Genomic DNA, 21437 nt, shown 5'->3' with positions numbered 1-21437 from the left:
GCATGGCCTGCTAAGCACTCTTGATCAGATGCTTGACAGTCCGGTAGTCTCAAGAAGATAATTTCGTTTTTTTTACCGCCATCTATATGTCGAGGAATAGAAACTTTTTCAGTGTTAGGTTATATTCAAAATTGTTGACAGAATATATGTCAAAAACCAGTTTTTTTTTATAAAGATAACTTTGGCGGGAAAAAATGTGATTATGGCGCCAAATTTGAATTTCGCTTTATCATACCGTGCACTTAAAATTAGTGGAAAATGTGTGATTCTTTTGGAAACTATAATAGGCAGATTGAAAATCAAATTGGGGCTTTTTTTTATCTCCACATTAAAGAAAGTCCCCCGTTTATCACTTTTTCTATCTGCGTACTATAATTTCTAAAAGACCTATACATTTCCTACTAGAAACATAGGTCTGGGATTCAGAAATTCAACAAAAAATACTCACCTATAACTATATTATGAAAAGAGATTATAGCAAACTACCCTTGGTCAATATTTTGAAGATAAGGGAATGAATGTTAAATGCTTAATGATTGCCCCACAATTAGAACAATTTTTTTAGGATAGTTAGCATTATTAAAAACTAATGAAAATAGAATACTAGGAAAAAAAAAAAATACCGAATTAATGTTTTATTGTAGCATTAAGAATTAACCAGCTTAAAATAATTATAATTTTTTTTTTAATTTGCTTTTTTAAAATTTTGTTCATTTAAATATAAAATACCTATTTACCTACCGTTATTGTTTTTTTGGAATATCTTTACTAAAATAACTAAAATACCAGTTATTCGAATACATTTTTGTTGCTTTAACTGAATAAAAAAATATTCGATGGTTTATGAAATACCGTATTTAGGATTCTATCCAAGTCTGCGTTGTAAATGACAAAATGTTCCTGAAAACTGTAATATGTTTGAAAATAATTCAAGATATACGACCACGGTGTTTTTATTATAAAATATTAATTCGAAATTTTACACAGCAAAGAAAAACAAACTAATTAACATATTAAAATAATTAGAACCTATTGCATTTTGCATTTATCACAACATAATAATTTTGGTATACTTTCACAAAGTAACTATCATTCAATACCTATAAAAGGGTTAAATCCTTTGGTACTAACCCTGATTTTTATTAATTTAATACATATTATACGAATGTCAATTTATTGCATAAGTTATATACAAATTGCTACTATTTGTATAAATCGACTGAAACTAAAAAAGGAACTTGCGAATTGCCTAAAATCAACTCCGATTTTATAAGCTAAGATTCGCAAGATATATATGTTTCAGGTCGGTTTTCGGGCTATTTTCAAACAGGGCGGCTCTGTTTTGGCCTTCGCCCTTTTTCACCCAATGTCCGTAAACTCTAAAGGCACAGCCATCCACAATCTAAAAAAAACAACAGTGAATTAGTTTGGAAATAATTTGTTTAAAATCTAACACTCTCACTTTTCTTAAAAGCTTAATTCTATAAGGATCACATCTGGCTGCTTCAAGGGAGAGCGGTTCGGGGGTGAAACGCAAACGTTGGATTCGTACCATCGCACGCACGAATAAAATGGCCATTTTGAATTTACGTCTTGCGTCGAACCCGCTCGTATGTAGTTTCTATGATGGAGACAAAACACGTTATTTTAAATGCAGGGTGCACCAAAAATATACCGACAAACATCAACCTTTTTTGTCCAGTAATAATATATCTCCGCAAATGAGCCGTTTGGGCTCTAGACCAAAAAAACCTGTTTTTGATACTATTATTTTGCGCATTAACTAATATTAATGGCTATTTACAGTGCAGAAAACATTTCTTTATGATCTATGAACATTCCCAACTTGGGATGATCAGAAAATAATAAAGGTCGACTGGCCCGCGCGTTCTCCCGATCTAAACTCCCTAGATTTTTCTCTTTTGGTTTATCTGAAAAGTCGGTATATTTTTGGGATACCCTGTCTAAAGTCAAGCTAGGATAAAAGGTTAATGATAGAAGTACAAATTAGTCTAACACAGATGCGAAAGTCATGGCAAAGACGCTTCGAGATTTCTGTAAGTAATCCGAGTAAGCGTTTTCAGACAAACTGCATGGATGTTATAGGTACCGTGTTTATTTTAATGAAAAAAATCACAATATGGACTTTGCGTTCCTTTAATGAAAATAGCTTGGATCCATTTTCCAGGTTTACGGTCATTCAGATAAAAAAATTGCAAATCTTAAACTTTAACATATGCTTCTTGTATGTTGTGCAGTTTTTAGCTTTGATATCAAATCAGATATTTATTAATACATTAGACAGTATCTGTTTATACAACTCAAGATGTAAGTCTAATGGCTAGAAATACATATAAAACAGTAGAAATTTAAATTATTACATATTAAAATCTAGCCACAATTCATATAAAATATAACAAACGGGACACCTTTAAGAGAACACACTTTCATACAGTAGTTAAAGAAAATTAAAATTGCTTCCCAAGTAATTCCTCAAAAGCATAAAAGGCATCATTTACCAAATATAATTTAAATTTCCTAAAAAATATCTTGGCTTCAAGATTTCTTAAATGGACTGAAATAACATTCAAGAACTGAACACAATAGTAGTCAGAGCCTCGTCTGGTTCCAGAGAGCCTGTGATAATATTTCTACTAGATCTGGAGTTGTAATGATGTATATCTGAATAAGTTCTAAACTGTGAGATGTTATTAACAATGTAAACGAAACATTGGTAGATGTAGGCGCAAGGAAATGTAAGTATGTGAAGGTCTTTGAAGTACTGCGTACAACAATCCATATACCCCATTCCAACCATAGTCCTGTTACATCTCCGTTGAAGCTTAAAGATTTTCTGTGCATACAAGTCAGAATTGCATAGCACATATTTGAAGAAAAGTAACCATGGTAGGCAGACAAAATACTGGAAAAGGATGTAACAGCCCTTATCATGAAAAGTATCCTAATTAGTCTGCCTAATATATGTTCTTGTTAATCATCTAAAATAACTACTAGAATTTGGTGTGTGAGACCACACCTGGTATATGAAATGAATTTCTTTATAAGTTAAAGTTTAACTTGTTAGTATTCGATGCATTTAAGGGAAGCCAATTGGCTAAAAACCACACATTTCTGAACCTGTGTCACAACACAACACTCAGAACCGGAGTACCTAATAACATTACTAATATCAATCTGGAAAAGAATAGGTTTTACATGTTGAACGTTAGAAAAAATCATTAATATATTTGAGGAATAGCAGAGGACCAAGGATTTAGAACCTTGTGGAACACCATGACCCAGTTGACATACTGGTCATAAAATCAACACATTGGCAACGACCCTGAAGGTACGAACATCCAGATGCTACAATTTTAATTTCCGGAAAAGGATTTTATGAGCGACACAATCAACTGCTTTAGTGAGGTCATAAAAAGACGCAGATTAATCCACACCCAATTCCCATCCTTCCGTGATATTTTGTGTGAGTCTATCGATTGCTAATGTTGTAGATTTGTTATTTCTAAAACCAAATTGAGAGTCTATAAATAGATTGTTTTTTTCAAAGTAGATAGTTAATTGAACCTTTAAAATTGACTCACAACTTTAGAGACTATAGGAAGGAGAGAAATTGGGCGGTAATTTGTTACTTCATCCCGAGATTCCTTAAATATAGGAACCACTTTCGCTCCTTTAAGTATATCCGGAAAAATACCGGCAGAAATCTACTGGTTTATTAGTTTGGACAACGGAATAACGATAAGTTCTCTAAGAGTTTGAACTATCCTAGTATTAATATCAATCTACTCCATTGAATATTTTGTAGGAGAATGTGTATGTATAGGTTTCTAAATTAAATGGGAAAGTCTCTATCTCCAAACTCAAAAACTAGTTTTTCAGTTTTATTACACCAAAGGAATGAGATAATAGAAAAAAGAAAAACAATACGCTCTTTAAAAACTACGGATTGTAAAATTGCCGGGGAACCCCATATCATTGTCATTAACGAAGACCTTTCAAAGGATGTTCGAAATCTCTTTCTGGAAGCAAAAAAACTGAAAAATAAAGGTTTTAGTTTTGTGTGGTGTAAGAGTGGAAAAGTGTTTGCGCATTTTGCGCCGAAACCTCTAATATAATCAAAATTCAAGCTGTGGATCAAATTCAAAATATTGTAAATACCATGTAAGTTTAGATATTTGTTCGATAATAATTATAAGTGATTTAATTGGTTGTTTTATATGAATTTTATACGAATAATTCTCTAAATAACCTGGATCATAATGATCTTGATGACTATCAAGTTATTGAAACTAAGACCTGCAATCATATTGGGGATATAAATACCCCAACTAATTCTAACTGCCTTAATTTAATACATTTTAACATCTCAAGCATTAATGCTCATTATGATGATCTGGTGGCATACCTTGAGTCAACTGATAAAAAATTTGATATTATAGTGCTCTCAGAGACACATAAGATAAATAATTTAAATGATTTTCGATTGAATCAGTTTGAAGTTTTTTATAATGAAAGTCAAATAAACAAAAATGATGGCACCATAGTATATGTTAGAACCTCGCTATTACCTAAATCCGAAATTATAACTGTAAATTTCTCTAAATTTTTAAGAGTAACTTTGATTAAAAATAATGTAAAAACAGGGCTAATCGCATTATATAACTCTCCTAGTTTAAACAAAACAGAATTTATCAATAATGTAAGGCTTTTATTCGAAATAAACTTTCGGAGATGTCCAGTCGAGGTTTTTTGTGGAGATATAAATATTGATATTATAGAGAATGAAGTCACTCAATGCTCTACAGAATATCTCAACTATCTAAATCACATGGGATACATTAGTCAAATAAATGGTTTTACTCGGGTAGCAGGAAATGCAAAAACCTGCATAGACCATATCTTTCTAAAAACTACCGTCAACGATATAATTGTCAGTTCTTATATTATAATGAGTGGTTTGACGAACCATTTCCCAACACTATTGAGCATGCAGTTTTTAAACAAAAGTAATAACCCGGAAAAGGTACAAATTAATACTAAAAAAATTGTTAACTTTCAAAAAATAGCAGACAGTCTGATAAATTTTGATTGGGGCGATATATTGCAATGTAATGACCCAAATATTTGCATGAATAATTTTGCTAAAACCATGAGAACTATAATTGAAAATTGTACCACCTTTAAAACTATAAAATACACTCGTAAAAAAAAAGGATGGATTACCTCTGGGATCATCAATTCCATTAAAAATCGCGATAAACTAAGGAGGCTGACCCTGAAACATCCTTTAAATTTTCAAACACAAAAAACTTACAGACTCTACAGAAATGTCCTCACTAAATTAATTAAAAGAGCTAAATATTTATTTTTTAAAAACAAATTAAATACAAACATAAACGATACAAAAAAAATATGGGAAACCATCAGGGAAGTAACCAACGAAACCGTAAATAAAAATGTAATTATAAACTCTATAACTGAAAATGGTAATGAAGTAACTGAAAAGGACAAAATATCTCGAAAATTTCTGAACTATTACTGTAATATCGGGAAAAACCTTAGTGAAAAAATACCTAAAAATAAATATGTGTTTAGTAAGCCTACTCCTTGTAATCCAGCGAGTTTCTCGGAAATCACGGTAAATGAATTGATAATAGAAATAAATTCTCTTAAAAGCAAGGTTTCATGTACAAACGATGGTATTTCTGCATTGATAATTAAAGACAATCATATAGCGTTAATGAAGCCCTTACTACACATGATAAATCTAGTACTAAAAACAGGCATTTACCCAAATATTCTGAAAAACTCCATAATAACTCCCATATTTAAGTCTGGTGACAGCCAGTGCATTGAAAACTATCGGCCTATTGCAATAACGAGTACCCTGAATAAATTACTTGAAAAGTGCATTAAAATTAAATTGGAAAAACATTTAGAAAATAATATTATTGTCAGATTCTCAATTTGGCTTTCGAAGTAAAATGAGCACTGAAGATGCAATTTAACAATTAACAGAGCGAATATTGAATGGTTTTAATGAGGGTTATAATACCTTAGGCATTTTTATTGATCTCGCAAGAGCCTTTGACACTGTGGCACATCACATTCTCTTGCAAATACTGGGTGACGTAGGTTTAAGAGGTACTGAGTTAGCACTCTTTGAATCATATCTTAGTGATCGAACACAACAAGTAAAAATTAATAATCTTGTTGGAGAGATGGGTACAGTTAAATGTGGTGTGCCACAGGGTACAGTCCTGGGGCCACTCTTTTTTTTGATCTATATAAACAACCTTACAAGAATTTTACCTGAAATAAATTGTTCTATTATTTGTTACGCTGATGATACAGTAATTCTAGTAAAAGCAAAATCATGGTCAGAAGTGCAAAAGCTAGCTGAAAGATATATCACATTAATTAAACTTTGGACGGATCAGCATCTTCTAACTCTAAATAGTAATAAAACCCACTTTATAAATTTCTCGATTTATAACACTAATCAACAAGAAGAACCTGTGGAACTAACTATACATACTTATCCTTGTTTTGCAAATCAGATGGAAAATTGTACTTGCGACTCTAAGATTTCTTCAGTTTCGTACACAAAATACCTAGGCGTCTATATTGATAGAAATTTAAGATACAATATGCACATTGATTACATAACTAAAAAGATAAGGAAAACAATTTATAAGTTTCATCAACTACGCGAATTTATGCCTCGTGAGTTATTGGAGATGGTCTATCAGGCTCTGGTTGAATCCATTCTAAATTATGGTATAAGAATTTGGGGTAGTGCGTGTAGCACAACGTTAACAAACCTGGTTATCACTCAAAAATATATACTAAAAATAATAAATAAAAAATCAAAAAGATACCCAACAGTTAATTTGTTTTTGGAAAGTGGTGCTCTCACTGTAAGAGAACTTTACCTGAAGAGCACCCTTAACTTTATGAAGAATAAAAACATTTATAAGATTCTACCCCAACGCCTTAATATTACTAGATCTGTCACGAGAGAACATGTTTATTTGACTATTTGTCAACGTCATATATCTTATGTGGGGCCAAGAATCTTTAATTTTATACCACACGCTTTTAAGGCTATAAGAAAAAAACTGTTTAATATACGCATAACCGAATGGATCAGGTGTAACTATGAAAATATTTTATTAAAGCTACCTTTTCTAATGTAAAAAAATGTTATAATTACAGGTATATTTGCAAATAATATTTAATGATAGAATAAAAGAATGAATTAATTTAAATATTACTTTTACAAATTTAATCTAAGTTAATTTAATTTGGTTTTTATAACAAGCTCTCAAATTTATTGTTAAATTATTATTGTATTCTGAAATACTGTGTCCCGACAAGTCACTTGTGACTTAGGGCACAAACACTAACTTTGTAACAATACTGTACAATTTTAAGTAATATATTTGAATTTGAATTTATTAAACGTATATGTTTTGTTAGGCCGGTCGTCCATTTATTCGACATGTCGTCCACAATTTGTTTGCGACAATTGTCCGAAAACAAATGTCGTAAGAAAATAAGCTGAGCTCGTCCACTTGTACGCATCATGTCGTCGGACGAGGATGCAATTTTATTACTCGCGTTGGTTCACCGACGTAGAAAAAGAAAACAAAAAAGAAAGTTCTGGGTTCATCCATACTTTACTGCCAATCAAGAGAAAAGTGCATTCGTAAGCGGCAGATCAAAAGAAATCATCCTATAAAATATCAATCGTTCTACAGAATGTTACGAGATAGCTTTCTTGAATTACTTTATAAACTGGAACCCCATATCGCCAAGCAAAATAAAAAATTTCGTGAGTCTATATCACCTGAAGAAAAATTAATAATAACGTTGCGCTAAGTAAAACATCATTTTTATTATTTCTTTATTACACAGAAAGTAATTGACGGCGATAAACTAACCTGTAAACAACATTGTAACAATAAACTTAGTAGTAGTAACTGCAAGTAGAAAATCAATAATCGTCATCGCTTGGAGATATTAATGGTGATGGAGCACTTGAAATGGTTGAATATGAACATGGTGTTATTGATTGATTGGGTGAAATCACTGGTGGTATATTTACATTTCTCGAATAAGATGGTGCTGTTAATTGAATGTACTGCGGGGATGTATGTAAATGTATTTCGAGTTTTGCGAAAGTCCTTGCTTTTGCAACCTACTACTGCTGAAATAATTGTTCTTACATGTTGCTACTTTACAATCATGGGCTGTTATGTTCCCCCTGGAACCTATGACAATGAAGATGTTTCAACGGGCATTTTGGTTCATGGATTTTGGCGAAACGAACCAGAACCTTCATCTACATTTATGAAGTTAAATAGAATTGGTAGGAAATCAACCAGAGTAGCACAGGAAGTTCGAGAACAATTTGCACATTATTTTTCAGGCCATGGAAGAATGCCTTGGCAAGACAGAATGGAACAAAATAATATGTTTCATTATAAAGGAATAAAAAAGTTTACTTACTTGTTCTTGAGTATCTCTTGTATGTTTTGGTGTATTCTTGTTTTTTAAAAACATTAAATGTTTATATCCAAACCAACGGGACACGTATAATTCATTTGTTCCTTGGCCAGATTTTGTGACGCTTTTTGCACATTCCCGTCTAAACTGGGTTTGCAGAACTTTCCATTTCCTCTCAATTTCTTCTCGGGATAGTTCTAGAACGGTCGCTATAATATTGAATGCGTCAGTTCATTTATTTTTGTTTTTACAAGCTTCATTTTCGGGATTCCATATATTTGAATTTAGAACTTGGTCTTCTGACCAATCGTGCGACATTTTCAAATGAATTGAACGTTACTCTGCCGATGTATCGCTCTCGAATGTCTGAATTAAACTAAACGCATATTGACAAGTTTGCGCACGTATACACCGGCGAAACTGTTGACGCTCTGTTGGTCAACATTTCCTTTGATGTACCGCCTCGGGAGCGAACATCATGCAACAGTTGAGCAACACGTATAAATTGAGCCAACTCACGAGTTGATCAACTGTTGCTCAACAATGTTTGCTTAGTCTGTTCCCGCCTTAATAATTAAAATATGGGATACTCTGGTACCTAAGAGTAGTGGCGACGCAACGGAGAGTCATGATACATCGCAACTTATCGGAACTTTCGCATCTAGGTTATTGTAATTTGTGATTCTTCATTTTTAAAGTTTCTAATACACCTATTAGGCTGCTTCCTATAAGTTGTTTAGAAAAATAGAATTTTAAGTTGTATAGAAAAAAAACTAACAGTTTGTCTGTCTAGTATTAGTATTTCGAAGACAAAAATCGACATACTAAGCTTTTAGGACAAAAACCGTGCAATTTAACAACTGTAAAGCACAGTAAAATAAAAGACAACTTTTGCAAACGATGCGTAAAACCACACAAAAGTTATTAAGAAACACTTATTTTCGGTTAATTAACGCTACATGTGTAAATTACCAAAGCCATTTCTGAAATGAGCGTCATCCTACGCGAATCTCTTCTGAAGGATTTCTTCAGAGAAGAAATATCTTGATCCCACAGTTGCTATACATTATAAATTTAACAGCATTAATAAACAATTAGCTATATATAAAGGTGGTGCTTGGGAACGGGAAGTTTTGATTACTTTAAGGTTTTAACGCTAATTTAGTTTAAATAAAATACAGTAAAACAATAAAAAGCTAGTTATATGCCTTTATATATTATATTATTAATAAGGAAATTTTATAAGGTAATTTTAACAACTTTTAAACTTTGATTTTGTTTTAGTGTAGGGTTTTATTGTAATTAGATGTGTTTTTCTGTTTATTTTAGGTCTGATGATGCTTTTTTAAGCGAAACATGTAACCTTCGGGACTTGTAAAAAATATTTTGATACCGAGACTTGAGGTTTTTTATTTTTTCTCTAATTTTCACAACCTAAATTGTTGGACAAACGAAAATCTTTATATGAAAAAACAAATTTCATTCTAACGAAAATTTAAGGTAAATGTCTGGGCAGGTGTAACAGGCAGAATTTTAATCGGTCCGTATTTTTTGCTAGACAATTTAAATGGTAAAAATTATCTAGAATTTTGAGAAATAATTCACCTCATATTTTGGATGAAGTGCCTCTGGATATTAGAGATCAAATCATATACCAAAACGATGGATGTCCCGCCCAATATCGAATAACCATAAGAGATTTTCTTCCCAAGTAACAATTTAGGTTCTAAAAAGGTTATAAATAACTCCTAGAACCTGTTTAAGAAAAATTATTGATTATGCCATTAAGCACAAACAACGTTATTTATTAGCCCGCATAACCTCCTGTAGTAAAAAAAGGTCCAGCCCTAAACAGGTTGTCGTTGCCAATAGGCCCTGGCCAATTTGAAACCAGATCGCATATCACACAACCTATATAGCTAATAGAAATAACCTTTATCGAACCCGAAGATGCCTAAAAGTAACCTGTGCAGAACCTGAAAGCTTTTACGCCTACCTGTTTACAACCCTTTAGCAAAGTCCTTTTAGACTTTTAGGTGGTTATATAGTTTGGCCTGTTCGCCGGCTTTTGGCATTTCAGATACATATTGAAGTATTAAAATTTTGCCATTTAGTTTTAAATATGATACAGCCAGGGTAAAAATAAGACAACGCCAAAATAAAAAGCAATGGCGACATTTTCAGTAAGTATGACTTTTTATTTTAGGAAAAAATATATTATACTGGAATAGATGACCGATTTTCATTGCGCACACCAGTTTCTTGAAAAAGTTGAGTGTAATTTAACTGTAAAACACGCGCGCCTTAAAAAAATAAAAAATTAATATATTTTTATTTCTGAGATGCTTTAGTGATAATATGTACTTAGATGCTCCAGTGTCTTTATATATTATCTAAATTGTTTACATATTACATTATTTTTGCCTGTATTTGAATAGCTTATAAAAATGGAAGAATTGCATTTTTTCTTCAAAATGGACGCCTAGCCGGGTATGCTTTTAAGGTGCTATAATAACTTAAGTAAGTATCAAAAGCTATGTCGTAGGACAAAAGGCTTAAAAAAATGCCAGTGGGTTTTAAAAAAAGCTAAAACAGGGCTAATTAGCATCTTCCAGGACTTATAGGCCACTTTTAATAACCAATTAGCTGACAAAGTCTGGGCGAATTTCAATAAACGGCTTTTAGGCATTTAGTAGGATCTATTGGCATTATTTATTACTACGCGGGATTTCTTGAGTCTTCTTTATTGCAATTCAGTTTGCGTTTGGTTTTGGTGGTTCCAGTTACTGTGAAAATAAAAGTGTGTTTGTTTTATCGTTCAAATTGCATACAGGGCTGTATTTAGGTACATAAAAAGGTAAGTTCATTTTAGTTCATATAATAAAGATAGGCAAAGCGATTTTCATAAAGATAAATACAGATTGTTGCAAGTTTAGAGGTTATGAGTACCAAATCATTTTTCTCTTAACACACCCATGCAATATTTCAATTCAAAGTATATTAGCACCACAAAAAAATTGAAGAAATATAATGATTGTAAGATTGTATGTATTTCCAATAAATTAATACGATGTGAATCCCCGAACATCAACACTGTCAGATGTTATTTGCTGCCAACAATCGACGACAACCAACCTAATGCGAGGCGATCGCATTAGGTTGGTTGTCGTCGCATGTCTTGTTGCTAAAGGACCGTTTATACTTAATATTAACGCCAACGCTATGGGATCATTTAAATTTTTGAGTAATGTTCGGATTCATGCTTATTTGTGCTGTTGAGGATAAACGTCACGAATAAGGCCGTCGTCCCACCAAAGATACGCGACGGCGCACAGTGTTGCGCCTAATGGACAAAAGTCCAAAAATAAAAGTCGGTCGATAATAAAATTAAGTACCGTACTATTTACAAAATAGCTGCAGACACTTATCACAAATATTTTTTTTTTATAAAATGCGTGTAAACAACGGAGCTCCGAAACTTTATCATTTAATTTGTTTATTTTGTCGCCATATAAAATACCCACACTTTAAAATAAGTATTTCTCCGGTTCTGTGCGTATAAGTAGAAAATATTATATTGTGTTATAGTGACCAAAGGTGCTTAGTTACATATAGGTATGTACTGATTTATACTCACTTATTTAATATATTAAATACTAAATAAATGAAAAAATAGCAATATTTTAATATTAAGCTATCTTTGAGAAAACTTTTAAAAAAATGTCCGCATATGTCCTCGACAATTTTTTGTATATTAGTACCTCAACTAGTGTACTTTATTACACTATGTTGTTTTCCTGCCCCAAACTGCCCCTTTTTTAGTTCTTAATTTTTTTAGATATGGCTTACACTATACCAAAAAGAGTTTTATTTGAAGAAGGGTTGGTAAGCAATCAAAATGATAAGGAAAAGAATATTTTTTTGAAAATCAAATCAATATTAAATCTTGATGAAGATATCTGCAGTGAAACAGAAAGCCATTTAATTGACCAAAGTCATTTGTTTTGTATAAAAATGAAGGATTTATGGCAGAAAAGTCATCGAACCCGCAGCCAGTTAGAAAAAAATCACAGCCAATGGCTAAGTGGATCTATCACTGTTGATATAACTGAAGTTAACCAAGGGCCTTCACTTAGTCATGTAGAAGAAAGAAACTTAGTCGGAAGGCCTCGAAAATCATTCGAAGACTCTTCTTTAAAAACAAAGAAACGGAGAGTAGAGCCTTTGCTAAAAAACTATACCGTTGAAGAATTGCGTTTCGCTACAAAACACTGTATGGATTCTTCTAATGAAAAATTTTCTTCTGAAAAAAAATGTTTGAGTACTAAGCAAGCACTGGCTCTTTTTTATGATATTGATCTGTCAGTTAGAAAATACAACACTTTACGTTCTGTTATAAATGCGCTACATCCTGATTGCTTCCCGAGTTACCGTGCCTTACTGCAAACAAAAAAAAATATTTACCTAATAATATTACCGTAACAGAAATATCTGCAGAAGTTGGTCTTCAAGAATTGTTACAAAAAACAACAGACAGTATCCTTAATATTTCAAATTTAAATATTTGTCAAGTGTTCAATCTAAAACCTATTTGTAAGTGGGGTTTCGATGGCAGCTCGGGACACAGTCTATATAAGCAAAAATTTGAATCGGCATCTAATACAGATGAATATATGTTTTTAACAGCATTGGTTCCAATAAAATTAGTTGATAGCTGCAATAATGTAATCTGGTCTAACCCAAAAACAAATTCTACGTTTTACTGCAGACCCATCAAGTTCGCTTTTATAAAAGAAAATCCTGAAGTTGTTCGTCAAGAAGAAAATGCCATGGTTATGTCTGTAAACGAGTTGAAAGTTTATACTACTTCAATTGAAAATAAAGATTTAAGTATTTCCTACGAGATGATTTTGACTATGTTTGATGGAAGTATAGCAAATATTTTGTCCGAAACAAACTCATGTTCAAAATGCATCATTTGTGGAGCCACTCCCAAAGAAATGAACTCTGATACGGTTTTAGATAAATCTCCAGTAACCCAAAACTATCGTTTTGGCATATCAACTCTCCATTGCTGGATCAGGTTCTTTGAGTGTTTGTTGCATATTGCATACCGGTTGCCAATTAAAACTTGGCAAGTGAAAGGCGCAGAAAATAAAGCAATTACAGAAAACACAAAAAGGACCATCCAGGAGAATTTTAAGAGCAAAATGGGTCTTATAGTTGATAAGCCAAAGCCAGGATATGGCTCCACAAATGATGGCAATACTGCCAGGCGTTTTTTTCAAAATCCTGTTTTAAGCTCTCAAATAACCGGAATCGATAAAGAACTAATTGAAAAATTTCATTTAATTTTAAGAATTTTGGCGTCTGGTTGTAACATCGATATAACCAATTTTCGCATTTTGCTAAATGACACTCGTAGGTTATACTTACATTTATATAGCTGGTACTATATGCCAAGTTCGGTGCACAAAGTTCTTGTGCATGGCTGTGACATAATTGATTTTTTTAAATTGCCTATTGGGCAACTTGCGGAAGATGCTTTAGAAGCAAGGCACAAAGAATTCAGAAAAATCAGATTATGTAACAGCCGAAAAACTTCACGGGTAAATGCCAACACCGATATAATTTCAACTCTTTTACTGACCTCTGACCCAGAATTATCTTCTTATAGACAATCTACTAAAAAAAATAAAAATATTTTGTATGATAATAAAATAAAAGAGTATATAATTATTGAGAATTCTCAGAACACACTGGTAGAATCTGTTTTTGGCTTAGAGCTATCTAGTTCCTCAAGTAGTGATGATGATCAGTCTGACTAGATTTTTGACTTATTTTTCTGAACTTTTTGTCATTTATGAAAAATAGAGGTAATGTAATATTTAGTACACTGAAGACTTGTTTTTTTTTTCAATATTTTTAAGCAAATACTTTTGGTTAATTTGTAGTGTGTAATATTTAGCATATAATTATTGAAAGCTTGTTTTTTGAGCAAATACTTTTATTTTATTGTTTGTTATGAGACAAATATAAATTAATTCAGTTATTTTATTATTAATTGCTTTTCTAATTTGGGCGAGGAAAGTTGTGAGCAAACTCTTCTTGTTATATTTTTAACATTATTTTAGTAAAAAACTTCAAAAGAGTTAAAAAAAAATAAAATACAAAGTTTACTTTTTTATTTTAACAGCTTATTTTAATTTTGTCCAATTACCCCTATACCACGCAACACTGTGCGGCGACGCGAAGGCGATACGATTTCGCCTGGACACATACAAACGACATGCAGTTGCCCCACCAAAGATACGCGTTTCGTGTTTCCTACGTTTAGTTGTTCAGTTTAGTTCAAAATGTCATCGAGTGAAGACGAGGATGTGGTTGCAATGTATTGGTATTTGCGGAATAGAAAAAAAAATAAAAAGGCAAAAAAAAAAGAAAATGGTGGGTGCATCCTTTTATTGAGAAAAATAGAAATTACCTGAATTACCTGCGCTGTTTACTTCCTTGGCTACTGCTGCCCAAGCTTTTTCAGTCAAATCTTTTCGCGAATATTCTGATAGCTTATAATTATATAAACAAGCATGTGTATCTTGCCATTATCTATGCCATTTAAAGTGGTCCAAACTATAGAACGGGGAACGATATGTATATCAGCAGTCGATTTGTCAATATTGACCTCCCGCAATATCCCGTAAATTTATTTTATATAGAGTAGCCAAAAAAGTTCTAGGGTCCTTCGGAAACTTGACCTCTGTATTTTTATTTAAAATTTTTAAAAGATCTTTAATGGCAACGTGTCTAATGTTATATTTCAGTGCCCAATCTTTTAAATCTTGACTAAAATCAAATTTCTTAAAGTCATCAATTTCATCATCTTCATTCCAATCCATCGATGAACTTGGTTGTTCTGAAGCCAGTTTTTCTGTTAAGCCACTGGTACTGGCATCGTGAATATCTGATTCTAGAGGATCAGGTTCAATGCCAAGACCGCCATCAGTTAAATTACGAGAATTATCTTCTTCCGGTATATCTATTGCAAACTAATTTTTTTTACGTTATAATCTACCAAAATTGTCAATATTTTATTTGTCATATTTACCTGACCAGTTGTAATTCGTTGGAAATTTCGCTTCACTTTTCTTTTAAAATTACCACTTCTTATAATTTTATGCCAAGACATCCCTGTATTCTAAGAATAAATGACGTAGGATTTGATAGTCGCGACCGTCCGCAAACTGTGTTTTATTGTGACTAGTTGGTTAAACCTTATCCCATAAAGTTATCTTATTATCCATATGACTTTTAGCAAGTCCTTTAGGTGTTAAAAAATGCTATATTTTCCGGAATAGGCCGTATAAAGTGCCAAATAGTTAGGCAATTGATTCAAGAGCATATGGTTCTGAATAGGTAATTAATGCTGAAATATAACCTCTCCAAAACCTTATTATCTCAAAACCATCAAGCCCTCGTTTATGGCCATAACAACGTTATTGTTGACACTTGACTAGAACTAATTAGATTTTTAATTTACCTAAGGTTCCTAGTTCCTATTAGCACAAAATTTAACCTAAATAGTTCCATCAAGCAAGCCAATGACTATTGCAGAACCTTGGTGCGGCTAAAAGGCAACTTTAAAAACCAACTGCTTGAGAAAATGTTACTTGGGTTAACAATCATTTTCGTAATCGATGGATAGGCCGAAATGGACCGATATTGTGGCCAGCTAGATTTCCCGATTTGACCTCCCTCGACTACCATGTTTGAGAAGGAATGAAAGAACTGGTTTACAATGAAGAAATCCTTTAGAAGGACTTTTCTCTACAGATTCTCCAATGCAATCGACGTTCTCAGGCGTTCTTTTAACCGTTATGTTTGAAAGTGACACCTGAACCTGTTTTTTACGTACCCATTCCTTTATAGCATGAGCCGAAGGAACTCTGTTGTGGCGACCAATATAGAAATAAATTATTTAATATTTTTATAGTACGATTTAATACAACAATACGTTGCCCCATAGTTAAGAAATAGCATACGGTAACCGATAATTTAACAAAACAATCCTCAGTCAACTATTCATAGTTGCAAAATAACAACATTATTATCAAAACTTTACGCTCCCAAGGACCACCTTTTATTACAATTAGCACATCTTCCCTGCACCAACATAGGTTATCTACAATTTTACCATCACCTGATTAAAGTTACTTACAACCGCGTTTATTGTCTCTTCTAAGCCAATGGTCGGAATCTAAATTTAAATTTTGTTTGTTTGTTTTTAAAGATAACCCACTGATGGTTAGTTAATTTTTTTACTATAAAATACTTACCACAGATTGAAAGAACTCGTGCCTCAAAGCCTCATCAATAGTGATTCTCTGCTTAGGATCTACCACCAATAATTTCCTAATAAGGTCTTTCGGGGACTCGGATATATCGGCCCATTCTGGGGAACTAAACGAATATTTTCCCTCCATTATGTTTCGTAACATAACCATTTGTTTTCTGTGCCAAAATGGGGGGCAACCAACTAACCTTCATTAATTTCACAATGATTATTATTAATTTAGTAGTAAAAGTCAAAAGTTACTTACAAGGTATACATGATGACCCCGCAGGCCCAACTAAAATAAAATTTAAAACAATTAGAAATGACAAAATTACCAAAAAATTTGATCGTTTTTGTACCCACATATCAACTTCGTACGAGTATCCGGGTGCGTCTTCAAACATGTTAGTTTTTAACGTTTCTGGAGCTAAATAACCAGGGGTGCCGCATAAATCTGAAATAATATGTTTTTATATGGACAGTTTGTAGTTTGGTTTATGTGTTTTCTTTACCATGCAGTAATTCTGACCCTTCCAGTTTTCTGGCGAACCCAAAGTCGGTTATTTTTACATTTAAGTTGTCGTCAAGTAGGATGTTTTCTGGCTTAAGATCCCTACAAGAATTGATCAAGTGAATCATTTTGTTTTTTCTTATTTTTTTAATGATTTGGAGAATTAGGGAATTACTGTAAAAGAAAGTATGGTACACCTAAATGAATCGACATAGATAAATAATTTACTTATATGTAATGAGTTATTATTCAATTAAATTTGAAAATACCGAAATAATTAAGTTGAATATTACTTAAATGTTTACATTAGTTAGATTTTTTTAAATTAATTTCATCTCGAACCACTTTATTATAAAATTTAACGTTAAATTTAAGACTTTCTCAATCATTTAACATATTAACAGCTTATATTGTTCATACCATGTAAATAGGTTAAAAAAACACAAATGAGCCGTGATTATTGTCGCAGTTTTTTAGCAAATAGAAAAAATGTGAAAACGTAGTTAGTATGCCATTTTTTCTCAAGTGATTGCAGAATTTCTGTCAACAAGTAAAATGCACTTAACCACATGCAAGTAAGGCCAAAATTTGCTTATTAGGCTTTTATCTTATCTGAATTAAGCTGATTTATAATACAGGGTCCGGCAAAATGATCGCCCACATTTTGATTTTTAATAAAAATGCCAATGTAAATGCTATTTATATTTTATTTTTATTAACTAAAAATATATGGTATGCCATTTTGTTTTTATTAAGTTTTGAAAATTACAGAGTCCAAGTGGCGACCATTTCTTTCGACACATATTCGAAGCTGTTTTCTGAAAGTTTCCATTACTCGAGCAGTAATTTGAGGCGATATTCCTGTAATTTCTTGGCGTATTGCTGCTTTCAATTCATCAATGGTTCGGGGATGATGTTGAAAAACCTTCTCTTTTTCAGGTAGCCCCAAAGGAAAAAGTCGCATGGGGCAAGATCGGGTCAACGCACAGGCCACCTAAGGTCTCCACGTAACGAGATTACGCGTCCTGGAAACAGTTCCCTTAACAGGTCCATTGTCCTTCTTGCCGTATGAGCTGTAGCCCCATCCTGTTGAAACCACACATCCGGATGTTCAAGTTCCCTAAGTTTTGATTCCAAAAAATTACGTAGCGGCATGTCGACATATCGATCAGCAGTTACGGTAACCGTTACCCCTCCTTCTTCAAAAAAATAGGGACTCCAAACACCAAAAGAACCGACAGCACACCAAACGGTAACACGTTGGCTGTGAAGTTGCCTTTTATGGAGCTGCCGCGGATTTTCTGGTCGCCAGTAGCGAAAATTCTGCTTGTTCACACAGCCAGACAAATGGAAATGAGCCTCGTGACTCGTTATTAAAAGCGCATTTTATGGGACGTTTTGAAGAATATCATTGGAACATTCTCGGCGATTTTCCCAGTCCCGTTCACTAAGTTCTTGCACGATCATCATTTTGTATGGGTGGAACTTCAGATCGGTGTGCAAAATTCTTCTCACAGAACGATCTGACAAACGCAAAGCAGAGGCATGTTTAACAGCTGAACGTCTAGGAGATCGTTCAACTACTTCTCTTACAGCTGCAATGTTTTCTGGGTCTACCAATTGATTTTCTTTTTAAGGCTGAACCTGTAGCTCTAAAATTTGAAACCCACAACAGTTTTTTTGCGATCTGGAACTGGATCATGTCTACCAAGCGCGAAGTGAGTACGAAAATTTCCTTGCTGTACTTTTATAGTTACAATGCAATATTATAGAACTGCTCGACATTGAAATATAGTAATAAAAATCGTAAGGGTGATATAAATAAAAAACCAGAAAATGTTTTTTTTTTTAAATAAATTGCTATGAAGACTGCTTTTCTGTTGCTTTGTGAGATCAAAACTGGAGTTTGGCTGCATTATATGGAACCCCGCTCTATCAGAATCATGTTGGTCTCCTTGAATCTGTTCAGAGTAGATTTGCTAAGTTTTTGAACACTTCAATCTACATCCATTACATCTCAGAAGAATGATCTTCTCTGTAAAATTCTTGCATGGGTTACTGAATGGATTCATTGATAGTCCTGTACTTCTTTCTGGTGTACGCTTCATGGTGCCTAGGCTTAATGCTAGACATCCCCTAACATTCTTTCTGCCAAGGCCTAATAAAACATCCTGTTGAAATCGCCACTATATACAATATGCGCTATATTTAATCGGATCTGTCACATGTGCGATATAAATTTCTCTCCGGTTCATGTGATTGTCGATATCTTGGTGGATCATTACTCTTGGGATTAAGACCCATGTGTTTAAAGTTATAGTTAGTAGGTATATTGCAGTTAATGTAATTTAATTTTGTTGAATGTGTGATTATCTTGTTAAACTTTTATAATTGGGTTTTTATATCATATTAATAGTTATTTGTTCTAATTTTTTTGGATAACTTTTGAGATTGTGACTTTATTTTTGTTCTTTTCTTTTCATTCTTTTAGGTTTGTTTGTGTGTGTTTTTTTTACTATTTTACTTTTTCATTGTTTTGCAACTGTTTCCTGTTATTGAGCAAGTTGCCTGTTGGAAATAAAGGCTTATTATTATTATTATTATTATTATATTAAAGTAGATGTAAGAAACTTATAAATGATCATTTTAAAACTGCTTAAATCTTGTACATTTTATGTAGTTAGGAAGTAGGTAGTATCAAAATTTTTAATTTAAATATACGTGCATGGTTATTTTATTGTAGGTGCACATTTAGTTTATCCATGTTTTATATAAATCTTTTTTATATTCCATAGAATGTAATGTATTATATTTATTAAGAAATTGTTTTTTGACATGTTTGTCTAAATATTGATGTATATAGATATGAGAGATCCCATAGTTATTTTTTCACTTCAGAGATGTTTCCCATGTATATTTCCAAAGAAGCTCAGCTAAGATGATTGTAATTTATATAGTGTTAGAAATAAAATAATCTCTGCTAATTATATAAAGTAACTTATGGCCCCTGATTTGTAAAATAAAAAAGTTATTAAATAAGTTCTTAGTTCTTATATGCATTTTAGAAATACAAACCATACCTTAAATGCAACTCTAGTAATGAAAAGAATGAAGCCATCCTCTCTTACAAGTAGCCCTTAAAATTTGTACTTACCTATGCACTACTCCTCTAGAATGTATATGTTGGACACCCTCAAACACTTGCCTCATAATATATCTAGTTTTTTTCTCACTTAAAGTCACCACAGATGTTAAATAATCAAACAATTCACCATGCTTACAAAGCTCAAACACCAAAAACATGAAGGTGGAAGACTCAAAAATATCTTGAAGCTCAACTACAAATATAAAAATTATTGTTATTTTGCTGAGTACTGTTGTTATTATAATATAGCTTACTAATGTAAGGATGTCCCGCCACAACTCGTAGAATATTAATTTCTTGTCGAGTGGCATCAACTGAGGAGTCATCATTGCTTAGATCAATTATCTTAGCAGCATATTCTATGCCAGTTTCTTTTTCAATACACCTTCTGACTGTAGATGATATACCCCTAAAATATTCAATGTTTGAAAACAGAATTTGATGGTGATGAAAGACCTACCTTCCGAGGATCTCCTTAGGCTCATATTTGGCATAAAACTCTTTGGCAGCATCTTTATCCGGCAGCTTATCATATTCCTCCTCTTTGGCCATATTTTCTCTCAGTTTTACGGTCATCAATTCGCGTGCCAAACTTTTAGAATAAAACTAAAAATAACTCCCAAACTTTCAATAACTTTTAGAGGTTACTTGCATGAACTTAAACAATGATTTAAATGAATCTGTTGCGTTGCAATTACATGCCGCTTGCGAAATTTATTGTCCCATTTATTAATTGATCGTTGTCAATTCGGTTTAATTAATTTTATTTCGAGTTTTTATGAGAACAAGGCGAGGAATCGAGGATGTCAAAATTATGTTTTTTTTTTTTAGATCAAACAAAAGGGAAATGTCAAAAAGTTAACCTTAAAATACAGTCGAGATGTTACCGCGTGAGACATCTAGCGGTAGAAAGATTA

The 21437-nt window shown here is 32.7% G+C and overlaps 1 protein-coding gene across 3 annotated transcripts; it reads right to left on the bottom strand.

The window, feature by feature from the left end:
- Nucleotides 1-937: 937 nt before the first annotated feature.
- Nucleotides 938-21361, bottom strand: LOC126733557 (phosphorylase b kinase gamma catalytic chain, liver/testis isoform). 3 transcript variants are annotated; one of them, XM_050436892.1, is made up of 10 exons: nt 20981-21361; nt 20775-20929; nt 20530-20713; nt 17377-17477; nt 17228-17318; nt 17130-17159; nt 16866-17070; nt 16748-16786; nt 1463-1621; nt 938-1402 (listed from the first exon to the last, which is right to left on the bottom strand). In XM_050436892.1, the coding sequence occupies exons 1-10, from the start codon at nt 21094-21096 to the stop codon at nt 1268-1270; spliced, it is 1215 nt and encodes a 404-aa protein (XP_050292849.1). In that variant the 5' UTR covers nt 21097-21361; the 3' UTR covers nt 938-1267. The 3 variants fall into 3 exon arrangements, with proteins under 3 accessions (XP_050292849.1, XP_050292848.1, XP_050292850.1); XM_050436891.1 differs by lacking the exon at nt 16748-16786 and adding an exon at nt 9505-9591; XM_050436893.1 differs by lacking the exon at nt 16748-16786 and having other exon boundaries at nt 20981-21360.
- Between the last annotated feature and the right edge of the window lie 76 nt (nt 21362-21437).

The sequence above is a fragment of the Anthonomus grandis genome, chromosome 2 (assembly GCF_022605725.1).
Source record: "Anthonomus grandis grandis chromosome 2, icAntGran1.3, whole genome shotgun sequence".
NCBI lineage: Eukaryota > Metazoa > Arthropoda > Insecta > Coleoptera > Curculionidae > Anthonomus > Anthonomus grandis.
Note: the sequence above shows the minus strand (reverse complement) of the source record. Positions and strands in the feature narration are given on the sequence as shown.